Source organism: Lissotriton helveticus, chromosome 1_1 (assembly GCF_964261635.1).
Source record: "Lissotriton helveticus chromosome 1_1, aLisHel1.1, whole genome shotgun sequence".
Classification (NCBI taxonomy): domain Eukaryota; kingdom Metazoa; phylum Chordata; class Amphibia; order Caudata; family Salamandridae; genus Lissotriton; species Lissotriton helveticus.
Window position 1 is genome coordinate 1,112,612,345 of NC_136057.1, and position 18,170 is coordinate 1,112,630,514.

General features: G+C 45.2%; 1 protein-coding gene across 2 annotated transcripts in view; it reads right to left on the reverse strand.

The window, feature by feature from the left end:
- LTA4H (leukotriene A4 hydrolase) overlaps positions 1–18,170 on the reverse strand; it is a 309,801-nt gene that overhangs the window by 99,732 nt on the left and 191,899 nt on the right. For both annotated transcript variants that reach the window (XM_078678783.1, XM_078678777.1), the window contains exons 12-13: positions 10,336–10,480; positions 7,183–7,286 (exon numbers count right to left, since the gene is read on the reverse strand). In XM_078678783.1, coding sequence (XP_078534909.1) covers positions 7,183–7,286; positions 10,336–10,480 — 249 coding nt within the window. The remainder of the gene's footprint in view (positions 1–7,182; positions 7,287–10,335; positions 10,481–18,170) is intronic.

Consider the following 18,170-nt stretch of genomic DNA (forward strand, 5'->3'; position numbering starts at 1 on the left):
GTGTGGGATGAAACGGGAATTGCCTAACTGGTGACCGTTTGTGCGGTTGAGACCATTTGTAGGCAAGTATTGTTTCCACCTGCCCATGCAGTTAGGGATGCGACGCATTGGCCTTCGATAAAGCTTTCAAATGTGCACTTTGATGCTTGTGAGCCGTCTGAAAGCCTTATTTATTCAGAAGGATGTGGCCTTAACATCTACAATGGAGATGCTGGATCTTCAAGTAGCAAGGTAGTCTTCTGAGATCCAGTCGCTAGTCAAAATTAAATTCTCACAGCATTTCAGGGAGCTTGTGCACCACATTTTTAACATGTCTAGTACTGCGGGGGTAGAACACTTTTTTAGTCAGTTGGCTCTGGGTTGGTTAGTAACTTCCAGACAGTCTTTGGAGCTATTCTATTTTTCATACATTCTGTACTGGGAAGCTTTTTTGGAGGCTTATTGCAGGTCCGGTTTCTAATTTTTAGGACTCAGATTGTATTTTTTTCTGTTCCGCAAAGGATGTTCCATCAGGCAGCCAAATGAGGACGGCACTGCCACACGTGATACTGTGTCGTGAGAGAATGCTACAGTCCTTTGACACACGCTTGCTTCAAGAACGTGATGATTGGTTCCTGTCCATTCGTGCACCCCGTCCTCCGCTGTCTACTGTGCACTTTCGAATGAGCCCTGGACATGCTTGGGAACGCAACCGGTTAAATCTATGGACATAGAAATGCTGGTAAGTCCCCTAAAGGCCCACTTATACCGATGCTATGAGGCTTCCTGGGATGCTTCAGCGCATGGTGGTTTTGATCCTGGCTGGTTATCTGTGAACTTCGCACTGGCCGTTCCTCCTTTGGAGGCTGGTGAAGCGGTTGGAATGAACTAGGTTTGTTCTATACCGCTGGTGTAATGGGTGACATGCGAGCGATATGTGGATGCTGGGAACAATCTGACAGTTTTGAGCAGTAAAGAACGAGTTACTTACCTTCGGTAACAATGTATATGTTAGAGACATAGTCTAGCTGCAGATTCCTTAACTTAAAATATCCCCAAGCGTCAGACTGGATCGGGAAAACTTTCCGCAGCAGGACCTCTGCATGCCAGGTGGCGGTGCCGCACGACTCCGCCCTGATGTCGTCCACGGACATGTCAGCAGAGCCATATATGCCCCTACCGGCGTGCTGACGTCAGTTTTCTCCTTTTCCGCGTCCGAACGTGGCTCCTGGAAAACCAGCAGTTCCTTGGCCTGGTTTATAGGCCTTTTTGACACCTTCGGTGTCGCTGGAACATTGTGCAATGCCTTCGGGTTTGAAGGCTTGTGAAGCCTGTGCGAGTCAGATGTCTGGCACTGACCAGCACCTCATCAGTATGTGGTGCCTCGGCATGCACCACGACTCCAAAGAGTGCAACCCCTGTCAGAGGATGAAGCCCAAGTCCCTGAGAGAGCGGCGTATGAAACTGCTGGCTGCACGGCTGTCTGGTCCTGCACCTTCGCGTCACTGCTCTCCCCCTCCGGATCGGGCTGGTTTCCGAGGTCGTTCCCACGAACGTTTTTCAAAGGCAGGTAAGCGCAAGCACAATCGGCAAGCAGGGAGGTCTTCCTCCCATTCGCGGACTGCTGGAGGCCGCTCCTCTCGCTCTATGCCAGGTAAGGGTATCTGGCAGTCGCTTCCTCCATACCCTCTATTTCCAGGGGTTGGCGCGACGCGTGCCCAAATGGAGACTTATTCTATTGCACTCCAGTTGTACTTTGGGTCCCCACCTCCCCTAGAGTGCCTTCTGGTCCCTAACAGGTGGTGGGCACTCATGTCAGGTCCTCGCTGGCAGATTCTTCCTCAGTGCCGGCTGTGTGCATCGACTCCGGTCCTGGAGACGATACGACGCAGACGGGACACGGCCCAGTGGGTTCACCCAGTTGCCCATCCAGGCCACCCCGTCAGTTTCCACATAGCCCTGAGCAGCTGCCTGCGCTGACGTCAGAGGCAGCACCAGTCCCGATGCCCGGCTAGTTGCCCAGCTGGAAGCCCGGCTCAACGCTCGGCTTGTCCATACGTGCACATTTTGCAGTGGTATCGACGTCGGGCGGCGTCCAGGTAGAGTCCCCTCCAACCTGGCGTCCATCGAGGCCGGTGCCGACGTCCAAGCTTCCTCAAGAGGTTGCGTTCCCCCTACCCCCGACTCCTCGGACTTCGCTGGGACCTCCACACAGTGTCGATCGTGTAATTTCAGCTTGGAGTGCTGCATCTTTCATATTTTATGCTCTTTAGCAAGCACTTGGAAAGTCAGCAGGTGTTTCCTGCCACAAATCTCCCTTATACTGTAAAATAAACAATAGTATTACGTTTTCATCCTTGCCTGTGCCACCAGAGTGCCAGCAGCCCAATTTAATAACAGTATCAAGTTCTCACACTTCCTGAGTTCTCCCACTGTCAAAGAGTTGCTCTCCATCTTATGAGGAGTCCTTTCATCCATCACTGCAAGTGAACTCAGTCACAGTGTCTAAATACTTAAAATCCTTTATAACAGATGTGTCCTTAGATACTAAGCTTCTGTCGATGCTTTAACTGCTGAATGTCTTTCAATACTAGACCATAATTTGAAAGGGGTACAAGTGGCTTAGCCATCTCTATCCCCCCACGAGCACTAGCAAGCGTTTGATGAGAGCAATAAACTGCAGTTTTAAGTTTAGCCTTCATTTCTTGCGCACAAACATGGATCCTAAATAAGCAAGTTACTAACCCTCAGAAACATTCTTCCTACTAGATAGAGCTCCTCCTGCAGGTTCATTGAATGAACACTATATAGTTGTCATAATGAATATGGACAACTTTTCCAGCCACTGGCTGCTATCAGCACTTTTTAAAGGTAGAGCCAATGAAAGCATTTCAAAGGGAGACAGGATATCTGCAGAAGCGGACACATCCATCGCAAAGAACACTACCACTGGTAATAAATTTACACTCCTGAAGATGAACCACCACCATCCGGATGGCAGCTCCGGATGTGACATGACTAATACCTAGTAACTCTCCCGAATGGAGACCGGGCACTGTTTTGTTGTTTGATGCAATATCTCCATGTTATGGAGTGCAAGAAACCTACGCAGCTGCCTGGCAAATGGCCTGAATAGAAACATCCCATAATAAAGTGGAATTGCTGGTTTTCCTCCAGAGTGAGAATGGTAATCCTGAGGGAGTATTTCCGAGACAGTTCATAACCATGCACAACAAGGCTTGATGCATAAACTAATCCATCTCGAAATATTTTGCATATGCACTGCTTTTCACACAGAGACATCAAAGTGAACAAAATGTTTATTGTGAATGCAGAAATAAGCAGTCCTGTTAATAAGACTCAGAACATTTCTGTCATCACATCGATTGAGTTGAAAAAGAATGTCAGTAGAGAGATAACCTACAACAATGACCCTCGGACACTTCTTTAGGCAGCAATCATTGTTTCACTCACATTGTCACTTTAACTTTGGAAAGGACTAGAAAGGTTATGTTATGATACAGATGAAGGGACTAAATATAATTCGAATTGCTGGTTTCACAGATAATGGTGAATCATATCAGACCCTCCGGATATGGGGTTCCTTCTGTTTGCAGGCGTGTCTGGAAACAGAAGGAACCCCATATCCGGAGGCTCCGATTTGATGATCTGGGAAACCAGCAATTAGAATTATATTAAGTCCCTTCATCTGCATCATAACGTAAATAAAATCACTATAAATCCCTTGATCTGCATCATAACGTAAATAAAATCACTATATACTTCTTTCAGTGCAGAAAGAATAGAATGTGACATCCGGTTACCTACAGACATTACTAATCCTTTTTGCGTGTCCAGACGAAGCATGTCCATTGGACAATTAGTATACCCTTATTGAAATCACATCAGGATATCTTTCAGTATTTTGCGGCATAAACTGATGTCACATCGTCATTTGTTTTTGAGATTATGTTCAAAATATCGTATTGTCCGTTTTCGACTATGCACATCATAGGTCTACTATCTAAATTAAGAATTCATCAATTCCTTTCACTGTGGCCATCTTCCTGACGAAGGCACTTTGGCAGTGCCGAAACACGCGTAGAATTCCATCAGTCAATTGAATTTGTGCCACTCTTCTGATAGAGTTTCTCAAATTTTGTGACTATTAATTAATTCATGATAATATGTTATTATAACAATGTTTTTAATGTTTTCAGTATGGTTGTGAGTTTGTGTGATGGATATGAAAGTGAATGAATGATTCAATATAAATTTTCTTTCGTGGTTCAAAAACGTAATAAAGGTTAACCTTTTGTATTTTTGATAAATTGATCGTGGTCTATGGTTCTTTCTGACAATTATTACATCTGCAGGAGTATCAAATGGTCTGCATTTTGGTTGCCTTATACCTGTACACTCATTGACTTTTTCCCTACTTTAAGGAACCTTATTAGGAACTGTAGGGGGCCTGTTCTTTACACTTGTTCTAGAGAAACAAACCAGCTGTGCTCTTACTGCGCTACCAGAATGAAGGTAAGAGTTGTCCTTTGAACCTCTCTTTTTTCAGGAATTCTTTAGAAACCTCAGATGCAAAATGGGGCACAAACCTTTTGCTTCATCGGAACAGTGAAGTATCTGGATTATTTACCCCAACCTCTCTGGGCTGCAAGATTTTTTCAGATTGCATTTTTCCCCAGCTAGGAAGAAACTTCCTTCAGCGAGGTTTTTGTGGGGGTTAGGTGGCAGATTTCTCCAGAAGATGTATAATCTGAAGCACCCACTCGTCACAAATGATCACTTTCCAACCCTAGCAAAAGTGTGAAACCCATCTCCAGACAAGAATTTGGAACTCCGAGTCAATTTTACACATTGGATGTGGAGGATAAAAACGTGGTAGACTGAACCTGGCCTCCTCTATAAACCCACTGACTCATGGACAGTGAAGGTGATAAAAGCAGATGGATGACCTGATGGTGTAATCTTCAAAACTTTCTGAATTTATGGTGTAATCGCCTTGCTGGAGAATCCAGCGCCTGAATCAAGACTGCAGCCGGCTCAGGAAGATTCGCTCTACAGTGCCAAATGCTTTCTCAGCAAAGAGGTTTTCCCCATCAAAAATCATCCCTAACAACTTTGCCTGGATGTTACTAGGGGAGCCAGTAAATTTAAGGGTTGCGCCTGCTGATCGTAGTTATACATACAGAGTTACCCAGGTTATTTGTGGTGTCCATCCCGGTCTGGACCGCTTTGCTGTATCATGGTCGCCTTAAACAAAGGGACAGGAATCGCCACAGAGATATGCCCTGGATGACTGATGACTGCTAAATAAGTCACAGCCCAAAGGACACAGAAGTATCAAGCAAGCCAAGAGGAAGTTGGCATTTCTAGCTCTGAGGGGAAAAAAATGCATCCAAACATTTGGATTCCCTGTTGATGGTATTACAGTACGGTGGGTAGTAGGCTTATGCAGTGGAATAGATGCCTGAACTACTAGGTTCTTATGCACCAGTACCTAGCAAGTAAGTCCTAGGATCATTCAAGTTTCCTAGAAGCCACCTATACAACTCCTGGGTGGAACGGTGTTGTTCTCAAGGTGCTTTGTGTTCAGTTAACAATGCATTATTGGGGTTGAAAAATACATCTGGTGACTATGTGCCTGGGAAGACTTCAGTAAACAAACTGGACTGAGGTTACTTAATATGTAAATGTATCTGTAATGCCTCAGATACCCTTTGAGTTACGCCCTAAAAACAAGATTGTTCCGCTGCTAATGGTTCCATCCACATTTGTGGTTATTCAAAATTTGCTATTGGGCGAGGAGTCTAGCACACAGGCATTTCAAAGTACCATGAAAAGTGATGCACCAATATTAAGATAAGGAGTCACTGTCAACATTCACATCCCTGAGAGGTACTCCTTGGAATGGCAGGGTATTGAGTCAAACTCAGAAGCGTTCTTTAAAGTTGGAAAACTATCAATGGTTTCAGTCGGAGTGGTGTTCACCACTAGTGGCATTGCGGATGAATACTATTGAAACGCTAAAATAACCCATCTTTTTGACCTATGGCTTGTGCAGACGTATCCTTCTCTGGAGTGAGTAGATACCAGTCAACTGTGGTGCTCTGGAACACCAGGGGTAAAGGTAAGGATACAGCAAGGATCATGGATGTCTTCGCCATATAGGTTAGTGAGACACTTTCTTTTATATGTTCCTAACTCTGTTGCAAACAAACATTTCTGACAAGTGGCTACTTTGCAGCTTCACAAATAGGCAGGTTAACGCTAGGAAACTGAATCTGAATATATGTTATTACAAAAAGGTAGGCATTAGCCCTTTCTACTAAAATACGACACTGGTTCTCAAACGTTTTAGAACCACAACCCACTTATAACAAACTTTCACGAATCGCCTATCTTTAAAAGACATGAGGCAGGGCGATTTTTGAATGTAACTAAAGCATTGTGTGATAGTGCATGGTCATTTATAGACAGCAAATTTTCCATTGAAATAGCCACTAAATTTGTACAGACCTGCAGTTTTACTGATAAAACTATATAGCACACAAATGATAATGTGTGGAAATCGTGTTTCTGTGAATGTTTATTATTTGTGCATCACAAACTGTTGTGATTTTTTCCACTACACTTCAGAATTACACAATAAGTGCTTCATCGTTATTTTCCGCACTGCAGGATAGATAAAAGTTCATATACAGGTAATTACATTTTGTTGTGCATTGCAAAAACATCCTAAATTGTCACATAATTCACTTTAACAAACTTCTCTGACTTTGCAGTCAGAGAGAGGAAAGTAAACACTGCTGCCCGTGTTAAAAGAATAAAGCAGGCTGATATTTGATCTGGCAAATGTAAGATTTTAAAGACAGCATTTAAAGGCATCTTTATTTATTGCTCTGACTTCAGGAACTCACCAGTGGGTTGTGATCCACAGTTTTGGAAACACTGCTATAGTAAATTTTACTGGCTATACTTATGTGTTTGTTAACTGCTGCGCCAAAATATGCCACTACTGTTGCCCTTTACCACAAAATTGAATTCAGTATGTATGGAATGCAGATAAATATTTGTAAAAAGTTTTGCTATGAAATAGATTAGTAGTCGCGTTTTCTGAACGAGATGGCTAAGTTACATTCTAAATGTTCTTTCTATACCAAATAAATGATTTGACAACAGACCTACCTTGTCTTTAAAATACGTATACAGGAATGTCTTCCAATCATCTGTCACTACACTCCTGTAGGCAAATCTCTGAATGTATGCCTTCACAAACCCCAAAAAGACATCTAGAAACCGAAGCAACAGACAGAAAACAAGAATACTTACATGTCACATACATCTGAAGCATAAATTCTGCAAGTGTGCAAAACAGCATCACAGAATAATCCATTCAAAATAATCATAAGTCATCAGTGTGCAACCAAATGCATATCAACAGAAAACTAAACCTTTTACTTTTATTATTTCCTGGTTTTAAAATGCCTTACAACTTCAGTTGGTACGACACTTCAGTAAACTAATGCACCCACTGCAGCAATCATTTGTAACCGTACGGTTATAAGTTGTAGTTACAGCTTGCCCACTTGATCTCACACTCGAGTATGAGACAATGAATCTATAGGGAAATAAAGAAAGTCATTACCTAGACCTTTGTATAAAAATTGTTTTTCATTTATAGTGGTCACCACTGCTACGTTAACTGTTATTTGGCAGGGTGTCTTTTTTGTACCCCTTCCCTTGCCCTTCACCACACAAAATGTTTGATTGTTTTGAATTCCATTTCAAGGTAATATATTTCTTGGTTAAAGTGTAGAGCTTTTTGCATAATGCCCGATACAATGAATATCGAAGAGTGAAACAGGCAGTCATTGCAGCAATAGAGGCTTAAGTTATTTACTACAGCATTTGGTAATAACCCCGTAAAACAGAGATCCAAATAACAGAGATTCAATCATAAAACACTGGAAGTTTTAATGCATGGCACTGCGTCAAGTGGTCAAGGGTGGAACGAATAAAAGACAACGTTCGGAACAGTTTTATTGAAGAGGATTTGGTAGGTAGACGTCTGAAGGGAGAAGGAGTTACTGTTACCGTCTATTGGTGAGGAATGCAAGACAGACCGCTTTATGAAGCAATGCTCATCCTCAATGTGACCGGAATTTTGCTCTAGAGCAGCTTTATCAACCAGGCACCTAACAGGTCATAGGTGGGTCAGAAGTGAGAGGCGTTAAAATGAGGGTTTGGAAAGCTATAGCTTTGGCCACCAGTTGTGTTATCAGGGTGTTGCAGGCATCTAGCCTCAGATGGGGCGGCATATAAGGAAATTTGAGCCTCACAGACTGACTAGCCATACCCTTATGTCTGCAGTTCTTTGATACAAGTGTCTATGGCCAACTAACCAACAGAGAACCCCAATGTTTGAAGCCAATGGTTCATGTGTCTCTGTTGATGCAAGGGTGCTTCAGCGTCCACGAACATTTATGTGCGCATATACTTTATAGCTATCATCAGTTCTTTAAAATAAGTGCTTATAACTACATTTTGTTCTGAAATTGTTTTATCTATCTTTGCCATTCTTCCACTCAATTCCGAGGTAGCTCTGTAGTGCTTCCTTTGAATTTTCAGTATTGATTGTTCCAATACATGAAAAGGAAGGAAGGTGAAGTTTCTCTACCTTCACTATATCTGGCCCTCACTGTAGACCTTAAGGGTAGTTTCTCTTTCAAATAATAGAAAGGATAGTGTTGGAAGATGTATGGAAACTGCACAGTAAGAGATAGTTCTTGGTGTTTTTGTTACTGCAAAGCTGATGAGCGGAATAACTGCCTGTGTATTAATTAGTATCATAGTGTCTGGTGTTTCTGCTTCTCTTTTACAGGGGATACGTCCACACCCTTTTCTTTTCTTGGGTTTGTCAGATTAAATTGAGCTGCCAGAGTTAAAAATATATATTACATTGAATTTTATTGTAAGGTTTGTATGAAATACTATAACATTTAAATAAAGGGTGTCAATTAAGTATGTTTTACCATTATATCAGCGCCATCATTATTTAAAATGATTTTTTATTAAAAAAAGATATTTGTGCGACTATTAAGATCCTAAAGAAGAAAAAAAAATGAGGTTTCATTTAAAAGTTTCGGTAGGAGACACATGGACTACATTTACCGTAATGTACGGCATTGGTCAATATGAAGATCAGATATATGTATTAGTTCACAATAAATGGTAATTTATTTTTAAATTAGGTTTACATTAGATGCAATATTGTAATCAACCTGTTAACATGTCTGTAGCACTTTTTTATTATAGGAATTTTGTTATTCAATTATAATATTATGCATTTACATAACATTTTCAATAACTTTAGAGTATCAAATACAGAGGCTAAAGTGTTTGGTGGAAACTTAACAGACCATTTCGGGCTAGAAGGTGCATTCAATTAATTCTGCCATGGGGTAAGCTGGTTAAGCAGTGGCTCAGTACTTGACCCCCCAACCTGTAGCTGTAGCTGCAGCCTCCTGTCTCCTTGTTGCCAGATTTACATTGGTGAAGGAAAGTAGGTTATACAACTGCTTCCTAATTTCTTCCACGGAACGTTCTGTCATACATTTATTCTTTGCTGTATCCTGCACCAAAGTTGGTTTTGGTAGCCTCAGGGACATTCATGCAGGACTTATCAAACAGTCTGTCATGTGGTCTAATTCTCCCCAAAAACGTCCAGTGCTTGGTCATAAAATGTATATTACCCCTTCCCTCCAACCTCCTCTTGTGGCTCCTTGGAAGACATGGTGGCTTCTATTTCCCCTACCTTAACAGACACATTTTCCCAGAGCTTTGCAGCTGAAACTTAAGTAATTTCCTGGAATGTATGATGTCAACGTTGGCTACCACTACAGCAATGGCTATTGGGGACTCTAGCGGAGTCCGAGTTTGTGTTTTGGTGCTTAGGAATTGCCAATGGCAACAAACCATTATGTCAAGAATTTAAAGGTAAACAGGTAGATGAATCATATTTTGCGATTCATTTGAGATTTGGTATTTGTCCCACATTATGAAATAGCAACAAAAAAAATCTTATATCAGGCTCACGTGTTTTTTTTCTGTCCAATTTCAACTCAGGAGAAAAAGGTGGAGGCATAATCAATGCACATATCTTATTAAACGCAACACAAAGGAAGTTCTTTTGAAAACTGTACCAGCTTAGACTGCCTTGTAAAGTTAATAATCAGTTCCCAACTTAATAAGGAAACTTAGGCTTGGAGACTAACATTTTGCTAATTTGAGTTTGTTCTAGGTAGACAGACAACTTAAGTAAATCAGAATAGTGCTTACCTGGTCCACCAAGAAGCTCTTCCAAGTAAAAGAGTAAAGCAAACCCTTTCTCATAAGGGACAGAAGAATATGCAGCGTCTGGGTCGACATCGTTTAGATTAGGGACCAAATTAGTGACAGGATTGGTAGCTCCAAATGTATTTATCTGTAGCAAAGATTGGAAATAAGAACACACACCTCGAAATCAGACACAGCTTGAATGTGTAATTCAAAACAACTTAGCCATTTGAAACTAGAGATATCTACTGCCCTCAAAACACCCCAACTCCATCCATTCTGGTGTAGGGTGTCTTAGATGTGTGATGTTTTAGTCACTATGTATGCAAAAGGTCTCAGGTATGGTAATAATACACATTATTCAGGCTGAATGACAGGCTTAGTGCAGAGAGGGATTCTCCAATGAAATTTTCAGCATGCGAGCCTGACAGTTTTTTCTTCTTAGAGTTAGACGTTGACAACTGAGCCAGAGAGGCTTAGCTGAAAGGAGCTCCTGATGAGTTGCATAAAGGTTTTTCGCTTACTGAAATGGTGGGCCCGAGGCACTACGATGGCTCATGTATACGATTATTATATAGTTAAAAACTATGCAATATTCAACTGCCTATCATCACCGGGAGTGTTGGCACATGATGTGTATTTCGATTAAAAGCCCAAAGGCACACAAATGATGCGCCAATTAAAATAAGGCCATACAGTAGCCTTACTTTAAGGTTGCCCTTGGACTCCAAGGCTGAAACTAAGCACAAAATATGAGATGGTGAACGTACACCAAGGATACAGTTTAACATTTAACTTCTTAAAGCAGAACATATTTTACATCGAAGGATTAAGTTACCTATACTGTGAAAGAGGAAAGACGTACTTTTTCATAACATATGGTCAAAAAAAGGAAAATCATTCAATAGAATTTGCTCAATTCTTTGCACTAGTGGAAAATTATTGAGAATGAAAAGTCCTGAAAGGTAATAAAAAAGAAGGCAGCATGTATTTAAGCACAAACAGATGTTGCAGAATTAGCACGAGAGTAGAAGAAAATGGCATTATTCACATTTTAATGTCAGCACAATTAAAGGGTTCTGGAACAAACAGCAGATTTGTCCCAGGACATGGGAGGAAAAGTAAGAGTTATTAGAATTCACAAAGCTAATAGTCATACTAAGCTAGTTCCATTAACACAACCAACAAAAAGGGCATAAGGAGAGCGCAAGCAGAAAGGAGTAAAAGTATTATGCATCCACGGGTTTAGTTATTCAAATAGACTTGTTGCTGTGGGCATTGTCAAAGAGTGGATGGGTACTTAGTTTTGGGGTCTTGCCTTAAACCCGTTCCCGCCTATCTCTTTTACAAGTCGGTAAACAAGGAGGGGCATGGCTTAGCCAGCTGCAAGATGGCTGCACCTTGAGTGGGCTCTGCCGGCCAAGCCTTGAATCCACCATTATTGTCTGGACTTGCGTGTTCCCGCGACACATGCACAACGATCCGGGCTCCCCGCACCCAGTGCTAAAATGGGATCGCTTCATCAGCGGTTACTCACGCCGCTGTGCAGAGAACGGGTGCCCGGGACGCTGCCGGGGCCTGTGAGAGCGGGCAGAGCCGATCGGGTGGGGGACACAGCGGCAGTGAGACGGCATTGCAGCGGGGCGCTTTGCCCAGGCGTATGCCCCTTCTCCACAGTCTGCAGTGGCCCTCACAGACAGGTTAGTGTGGCACATACCGCGGTGGTTGTCTATGGCAAAGCGGAGGTACGTGCGCGCCGTACCGCAAGCCGTGCGTTGTTGCGTTGGCCTTGGCCTCCCCTGGGGGTCTGGAGTCTCCCTCGGCGTGCCCTGGGCTCTGCAACGGGGCACCGCGTCCCCCTGGTCTCTTTCCTGCAGCCAACCTTCTGGGTTTGGCCCACTCCTTAGGGCCTGTGGCAGCGGCCTGGTGAGATATCAGAGGTGGAACTGGGCGCGCTCGGGTGCCTTTCAGCGACTGGCCTTTGGGTGGCTCCGCACCCGTCAGGGCACATCCATGGCTGGCGCTCGCCTCTGCCTTCCCCTCATTACATTTGGCACTCATCTGATGCCCCGCTGGCCGGCCCTCAGGATTCCTGTAATTACGGTGAGTCGGACCGCAACGCAGCGGCCCGGAGGCGCACCAGGAGCCCTGCTTTCTCGCTGGGGATACAGGCGCCTTCTCTGCTCCTCCAAGTGCCTCCTCAGCAACAATAGTGTTCCCCTGCCGGTTTCTTCCATTGGAGGGGCACCCATCGCCTTACCTGCTTCTTTGTATCCATTGCCATCTCCACCAGCGCCTGTTCACCTGCTGTGCTCTTGGGGCCTCCTTGCTTTTTCCTTGCATTGTATAAGTGCCTTTGGCGCAGCTCCCCAAGATCTTGCTGGGGGGCACTTTGTGATCGTCTTATGCGGGCTCTATTGGCATAATGGGCAAGGTGGATGCCAAGCAGTCCAAGCATGCCTTTGAGCAGCACCGGCAGACGAGGCAGGATGACCTGGCTCCGGAGACTGGAGAGCTCGCCACGCAGACGGATCCTGGCGTAGCGCCAGGCCCGGTTCTAGCGGGTGGGCCGGGTGGGCCAGGCCCACCCAAACCTGAGCCTGGCCCACCCAAACAGGAGCCTTGGCCCTCACAGTGAGGGCTTGAAGGCAGGCGTGCAAGGGCATTGACCTCAAAGGGTGTCTGTGTGTGTGTGTGTGCGCCCGGGCTGAGACAGCTTCCCGTGGCGCGCACACACACAGTTTTTGAGATTATCTCAGCCGCCCCCCCCCCGAGTACTTCACAGGTCTTTAAGACCATTTACATATGAACGAGGCTTTGTTTATTTTAACACCCCTTCATCTCCACATGGCGAAAGGCGACAAATCCTTTCTTTGACATGGGTAACCTTTGCCTCTTGTTCTGCTGTGTGGATATTTCTTTTTCTCTGCAGTGCAGGAGAAAATAAGTTTGTTTATTCCTTTCCTGACCCCTGCAGCTGCTTATCACATCAGGCTGCCTGTGACATAAAGTTTGACTACTGGAGTAGGTAAGAGAATGTGTTACTATTTGGTTTTCTTTTAAAAATCTGCACAGGCCCAGCACCACACATACTTCATGTGCACTTAATTTAAACAGTTTTTCTCATTATCATGGCTGATGCAGGAGAACAATTAGACAATACAAAATGCCCAGATAACGCTGGTGATTAATGATCCTGCTGGAGAGCAATCATTTGTCTGTTAGTTTTTAAATGCAGATGAACTGTATTTTTTGTGGAAACTCAGTGGGTCACTGCCTTTGTCACAGAGATCCTTGTGTTACTTGGAGTTCAGAAGTTACAATAGTATCATAGGACAGTGACCAATGAATTGTCGCCAAAGAGCTGCATACAAACATGAATGGTATCGTTAGAACTTCGCTTTTTTTGCTTTGTGATATAGTTAGAACTTCCTCAGTCTTTCATTATTCTAATGTTGCTAAACTGAGTATGTTTGGGCAGATATACATTTTTATCAGTAAAGCTGACCCCCATGGAATACTTTTTAAATCCTAAGGTTGTGTTTCCCCAGACCAAACCCTTTTGAAATATCCTGCCCACCAGTATGAATGACATGTGATTCCTACACCTTGTAATACTCATTGGCTAATGTGACATTCCCTGTAGACTGATTCACATACTTGTATGATTCATTGTCTCTGTTTAATGTGTGCGTGGTGTAAAGTACTGACACACACTACACTGATATGAGTAGCGCTATACAACAAATGAAATGCATATGAGAGAGTGACTACGTAGAGATGAGGGCACTGGAGGAGGGTGGCAGTGAGGGAATCTGAGGAGGAGGTCCACGGGGGGCTACGGAGAGATGAGGGATGCTGGTGGAGGGTGGCAGCGAGAGAATCCGAGGAAGAGGTCATGGGGTGCAGGGGGAAGCTAGGGCGAGGTGAGGGGCACTGGTGGAGGGTGGTAGTGAGGGAGTCTGAGGAGGAGATCATGAAGGGGAGGGGCTACAGAGAGATGAGGGACACTGGTGGAGGGTGGCAGTGAGGGATTCCGAGGAGGAGGTCATAAGGGGGAGGGGTTATGGGGAGATGAGGGGCACTTGTGGCGTGGCAGCGAGGAAATCCGAGGAGGAGGTCAATAGGGGGCCATGGAGGGATGAGGGGCACTGTAGGAAGGTGGTAGTAAAGGTATTTACGGAGAAAGAGGTCCGTGGTGGGGCGCCAAAAAAGACTTTCGCATCAGCGCTGAAGCCGGCCCTGTCATGGCCTTTCTGTTTTTATTTATTTAATTAGCAGGTGGGGTCATAAGGGCTACTGTGGAACATACTTTAAAGTGCGTGCTAATTATATTTACTGCTATAGTCAATGTTTTAAGTTTGAAGGTGATTTTAATAATGTTTTTATGGGGAAAAATGAAAGTGGAGCCCAATGGTGCCTGATATAGGACTGGGGCCCAAGGTCAGCTGTAAGATAAGGTGCATTGGGGAGGAGTGGGTATAATCAAGCCTGTAAGGGAGTGCGTTGCAGAGTCCAGGGTCAGGTGGAAGTAGGTATGAAGAGGGATTCTCCCTGAAGGCTCCCACAGAGGAAGCCCGTGAAGTGTCACTTGCCTGATACTCCCACCTCAGAAACCTCCTCTTCCCATCAAAGGAACATTACATGGAAAAAACACTTTTGAGAGTGATAATATATGGAAAGAGATTTCGAAAAGAGTGCGTTTTACTGGACAGTGTAGGCCTAAGAAGAGATAAATGAGGGCCCTGAAGCAGGTCTGCCTAGACATATATGCGAAAAATCGAGCCCGCAGTGGCCCACCCAAATGCACCCTTGGCCCACCCAAATAAAAATTCCTGGAGCCGGGCCTGCGTAGCGCGTGATGATGATCTCAAGGCCATACTGCTAGACGTCAAGGCAAGCATTGCAACCAAGCTGGACCAGCTTTCCGCCTGCTTAGACACCGTTAAGACCAAGGTTGATACGCATGATTCGCAAATCGCTAACCGTTCAACTGGAAGAGAGGGTGTCGGCTGTGGAAGACGCAATATGGCCGTTGACAAGCATAAACTTCTCCAACTAGACAGAGTCGTGGAGCTTATAAAAGCTAAGAATGAGGATTTGGAGGCGCACTCTCGTAGAAGCAACCTTCGCATTACGGGCGAGCCTGGATCCTCCAACCTCTCGAAAATGGAAGACTTTGTCGACGATCTGCTCTTTGGCAAGGTCCTCTCGTCGGTCTTCATTGTGAACGGGTGCATCGCTCCTTGGGGCCGCGTCCTCCTCCTCCGGGAGTGCTGGCCCGCCCAAATATCACTGCAATAGCAACTCAATTCTGCGCATTGCTCGAGAGAGAGAGAGAGAGAGAGAGGCGAGGTGTGGAACCAAGGGAATTCACTGGCGTTTTACCCGGTCTTCACACTGACAGTGCAGGCTGCAAGACGAGAGTTCCTCATGGCCAATAAAATTGCTCCAGCAACACAAGATCGCCTATTCCCTAGTCTATCCTGCAAAGCGGAGTAAAAATGGGTAAGCAGTTATAAGTTTTCATTGATCCGCAAGCCGCCCTGGCCTTTGCCAGAAAACTGGAGAAACAACAGCATCAAGCTACGAGTGGCTCGCAGAGGGTCGACGATGTAGTCCTGAGCGATAACGACTGATGGTCTTTCATGGTTCTGTTCTTCTCTTTCCCACTGTGGAATACGACCTTTTTTCTGCCCGTTGACTCTTCAACTCTCCTCCGGGACATGATCTCTGCACCCTTTTTTAAAACTCACTTCGTCAACGCTCATCCATTTATCCTGCTTGGCGCTCTATCTCCATATATGAACATTATATGGACCATGCAAGAGTGAACTGTGGGACCCTATACTATACTGGTCTCCTTTCTAGTGTTCTGGGTTATGGGCCAGTCAGTATGTCCTTACCTCAGGCTCACAGCAGATCCTATTTGGGGCAGGTGCCGTCAGGTTTTTTCCATGCTTCATTCACAAATGTCCTAACCTCATTGTGGCTTGGCCACCCTGTCTACATGGCAGGGGTGTATGCCAAGTGGATCCAGGCCCTCTTGGGATGATTCCCTTTGGTTTCTGCAACACTAATTCTCCAAGTTGGGGTTCCCTGGGTGGGGTGGGTTTGGACGCTCAACCTAATTTGGGGGCTGGACTGGGTGGTGGGATCCCATACGGGGTTGATGCCTCTCACAGGAGGCTTGTTGTTGTTACTGTTTGATTTGAACCTTGATATGCTGTTGCGGTCTGGGACTTCATGCATTGTTTAAACTGGTACTTCTTGCAGTCACGCTTACACTTTGCCCTATGTCATCTGCTATTCAACTTTTCCATTGCATCATATGACGGACACCACATTCTTGACCTGGAATGTTTGAGGCCTCGATGACCATCATAAAGCTTGCCTTATGCATGCACACTTGATCCGTCACCAGGGAGACATCTGCTTCCTCCAAGAGACCCACCTCCTCCCTGCTACTGCCTCTAGGCTGCGCTCACGTTATTGGGCGATTCTTATTCCTCCTTCTACTCTTAACTATTCCCGTGGCATTTCTATCCTCTTCCGAAAGAGTCTCCCATGGCACAACTCTCACTCCATCATTGACCCGGAGAACAGACATGTAATACTTGCAAGTACACTTTTTAATCAGCCCCTAATCCTAGCCGCTTTATATGGCCGCAATTCAGAGGCCACTGACTTTTTCACACTCTTCTGGCAGCTCATTTCCTCCCTAGGTCCTCATTCCCTGATCTGGGGCGGCGACTGCAACATAGCTACCATGCATGCTTTTGACTGCTCTGGGGATTTTACTCGGCCCCCACTGGCCACTTTTCTTCATTCCATCATGTCCGACAATTCTTTACTGGAAGCGTGGCGACGTACATCCCGATGGGCGTGAGGGGACTTGTGTTTCCGGCTCTCGTGGTTCATGGTCTCCTATCGACCTATGGCTCACCACTCGAGATGTCACCTGCTGGACCACATTAGTGGATCATATGGCCCATACCGTCTTCGACTAGACCCCCGTCCGATTTCGGTTGCATCTCACGCTGCTCCGGATTTATCTTGGCACTTGCTTCCAAACACTGTTCGCGGCGCGGCTTTCCACGAGGAGATTTGAGCCGCCATAATCGCCTACTTTGAAAACATTGGTTCGGTTGATTCTCCCTCAACCCTCTGGGAGGCATTGAAGGTTGTAATCCAGGGGGGAATGTATCGCCAAGTAGTGTGGGGTGCTGAGATCCATTCGCGGCACTCTTTAGCATCTTGAGAACGAGATAAAACCTTGGACCACATGCAGTCCCAAGATCCCAGCCCAGCCACCCTCTCACTGATCAGAACCAAAATCAGGGACTTCCACTAGGAGGCAGATCGGGAGCTCACTTTCCTGGACAGAGAGGCGTGTACTCGCCGCTACGGCGACGGGGACGCCCTGGCAAACACTTGCCAACCTTCTTAGGCAACCACATGCTTCTTCATAGATTTCTTCCCTGCAAGACCAGGACTCTGACAGGACGACGTCCCCTTTGGAGGTCATTGCCAGAATCTCCACTTTTTATTCGCAGTTGTACACCGCTGGGGAGGCTCCCCGCGTGAGGTCCTGGTCCAATATTTCGACACTATTGAGCTCTTTTGGCTGAGTAACAATCCCCAGGCCTATCTTGATGAGCCGTTCACTCAGGAGGAGATAATCGCAGTTATCGCTGGACTCCTGGGTGATAAGGCCCCCGATGGCCTCAGCCCAGCATTCTATAAACAATATCTCTCCTCGTACCTCACTTGGCCGCCGTGTACAATGATTCTCTCAACTCCCCCCCCCCCCCTTCTCTGTCTCTGCGTGAGGCCCT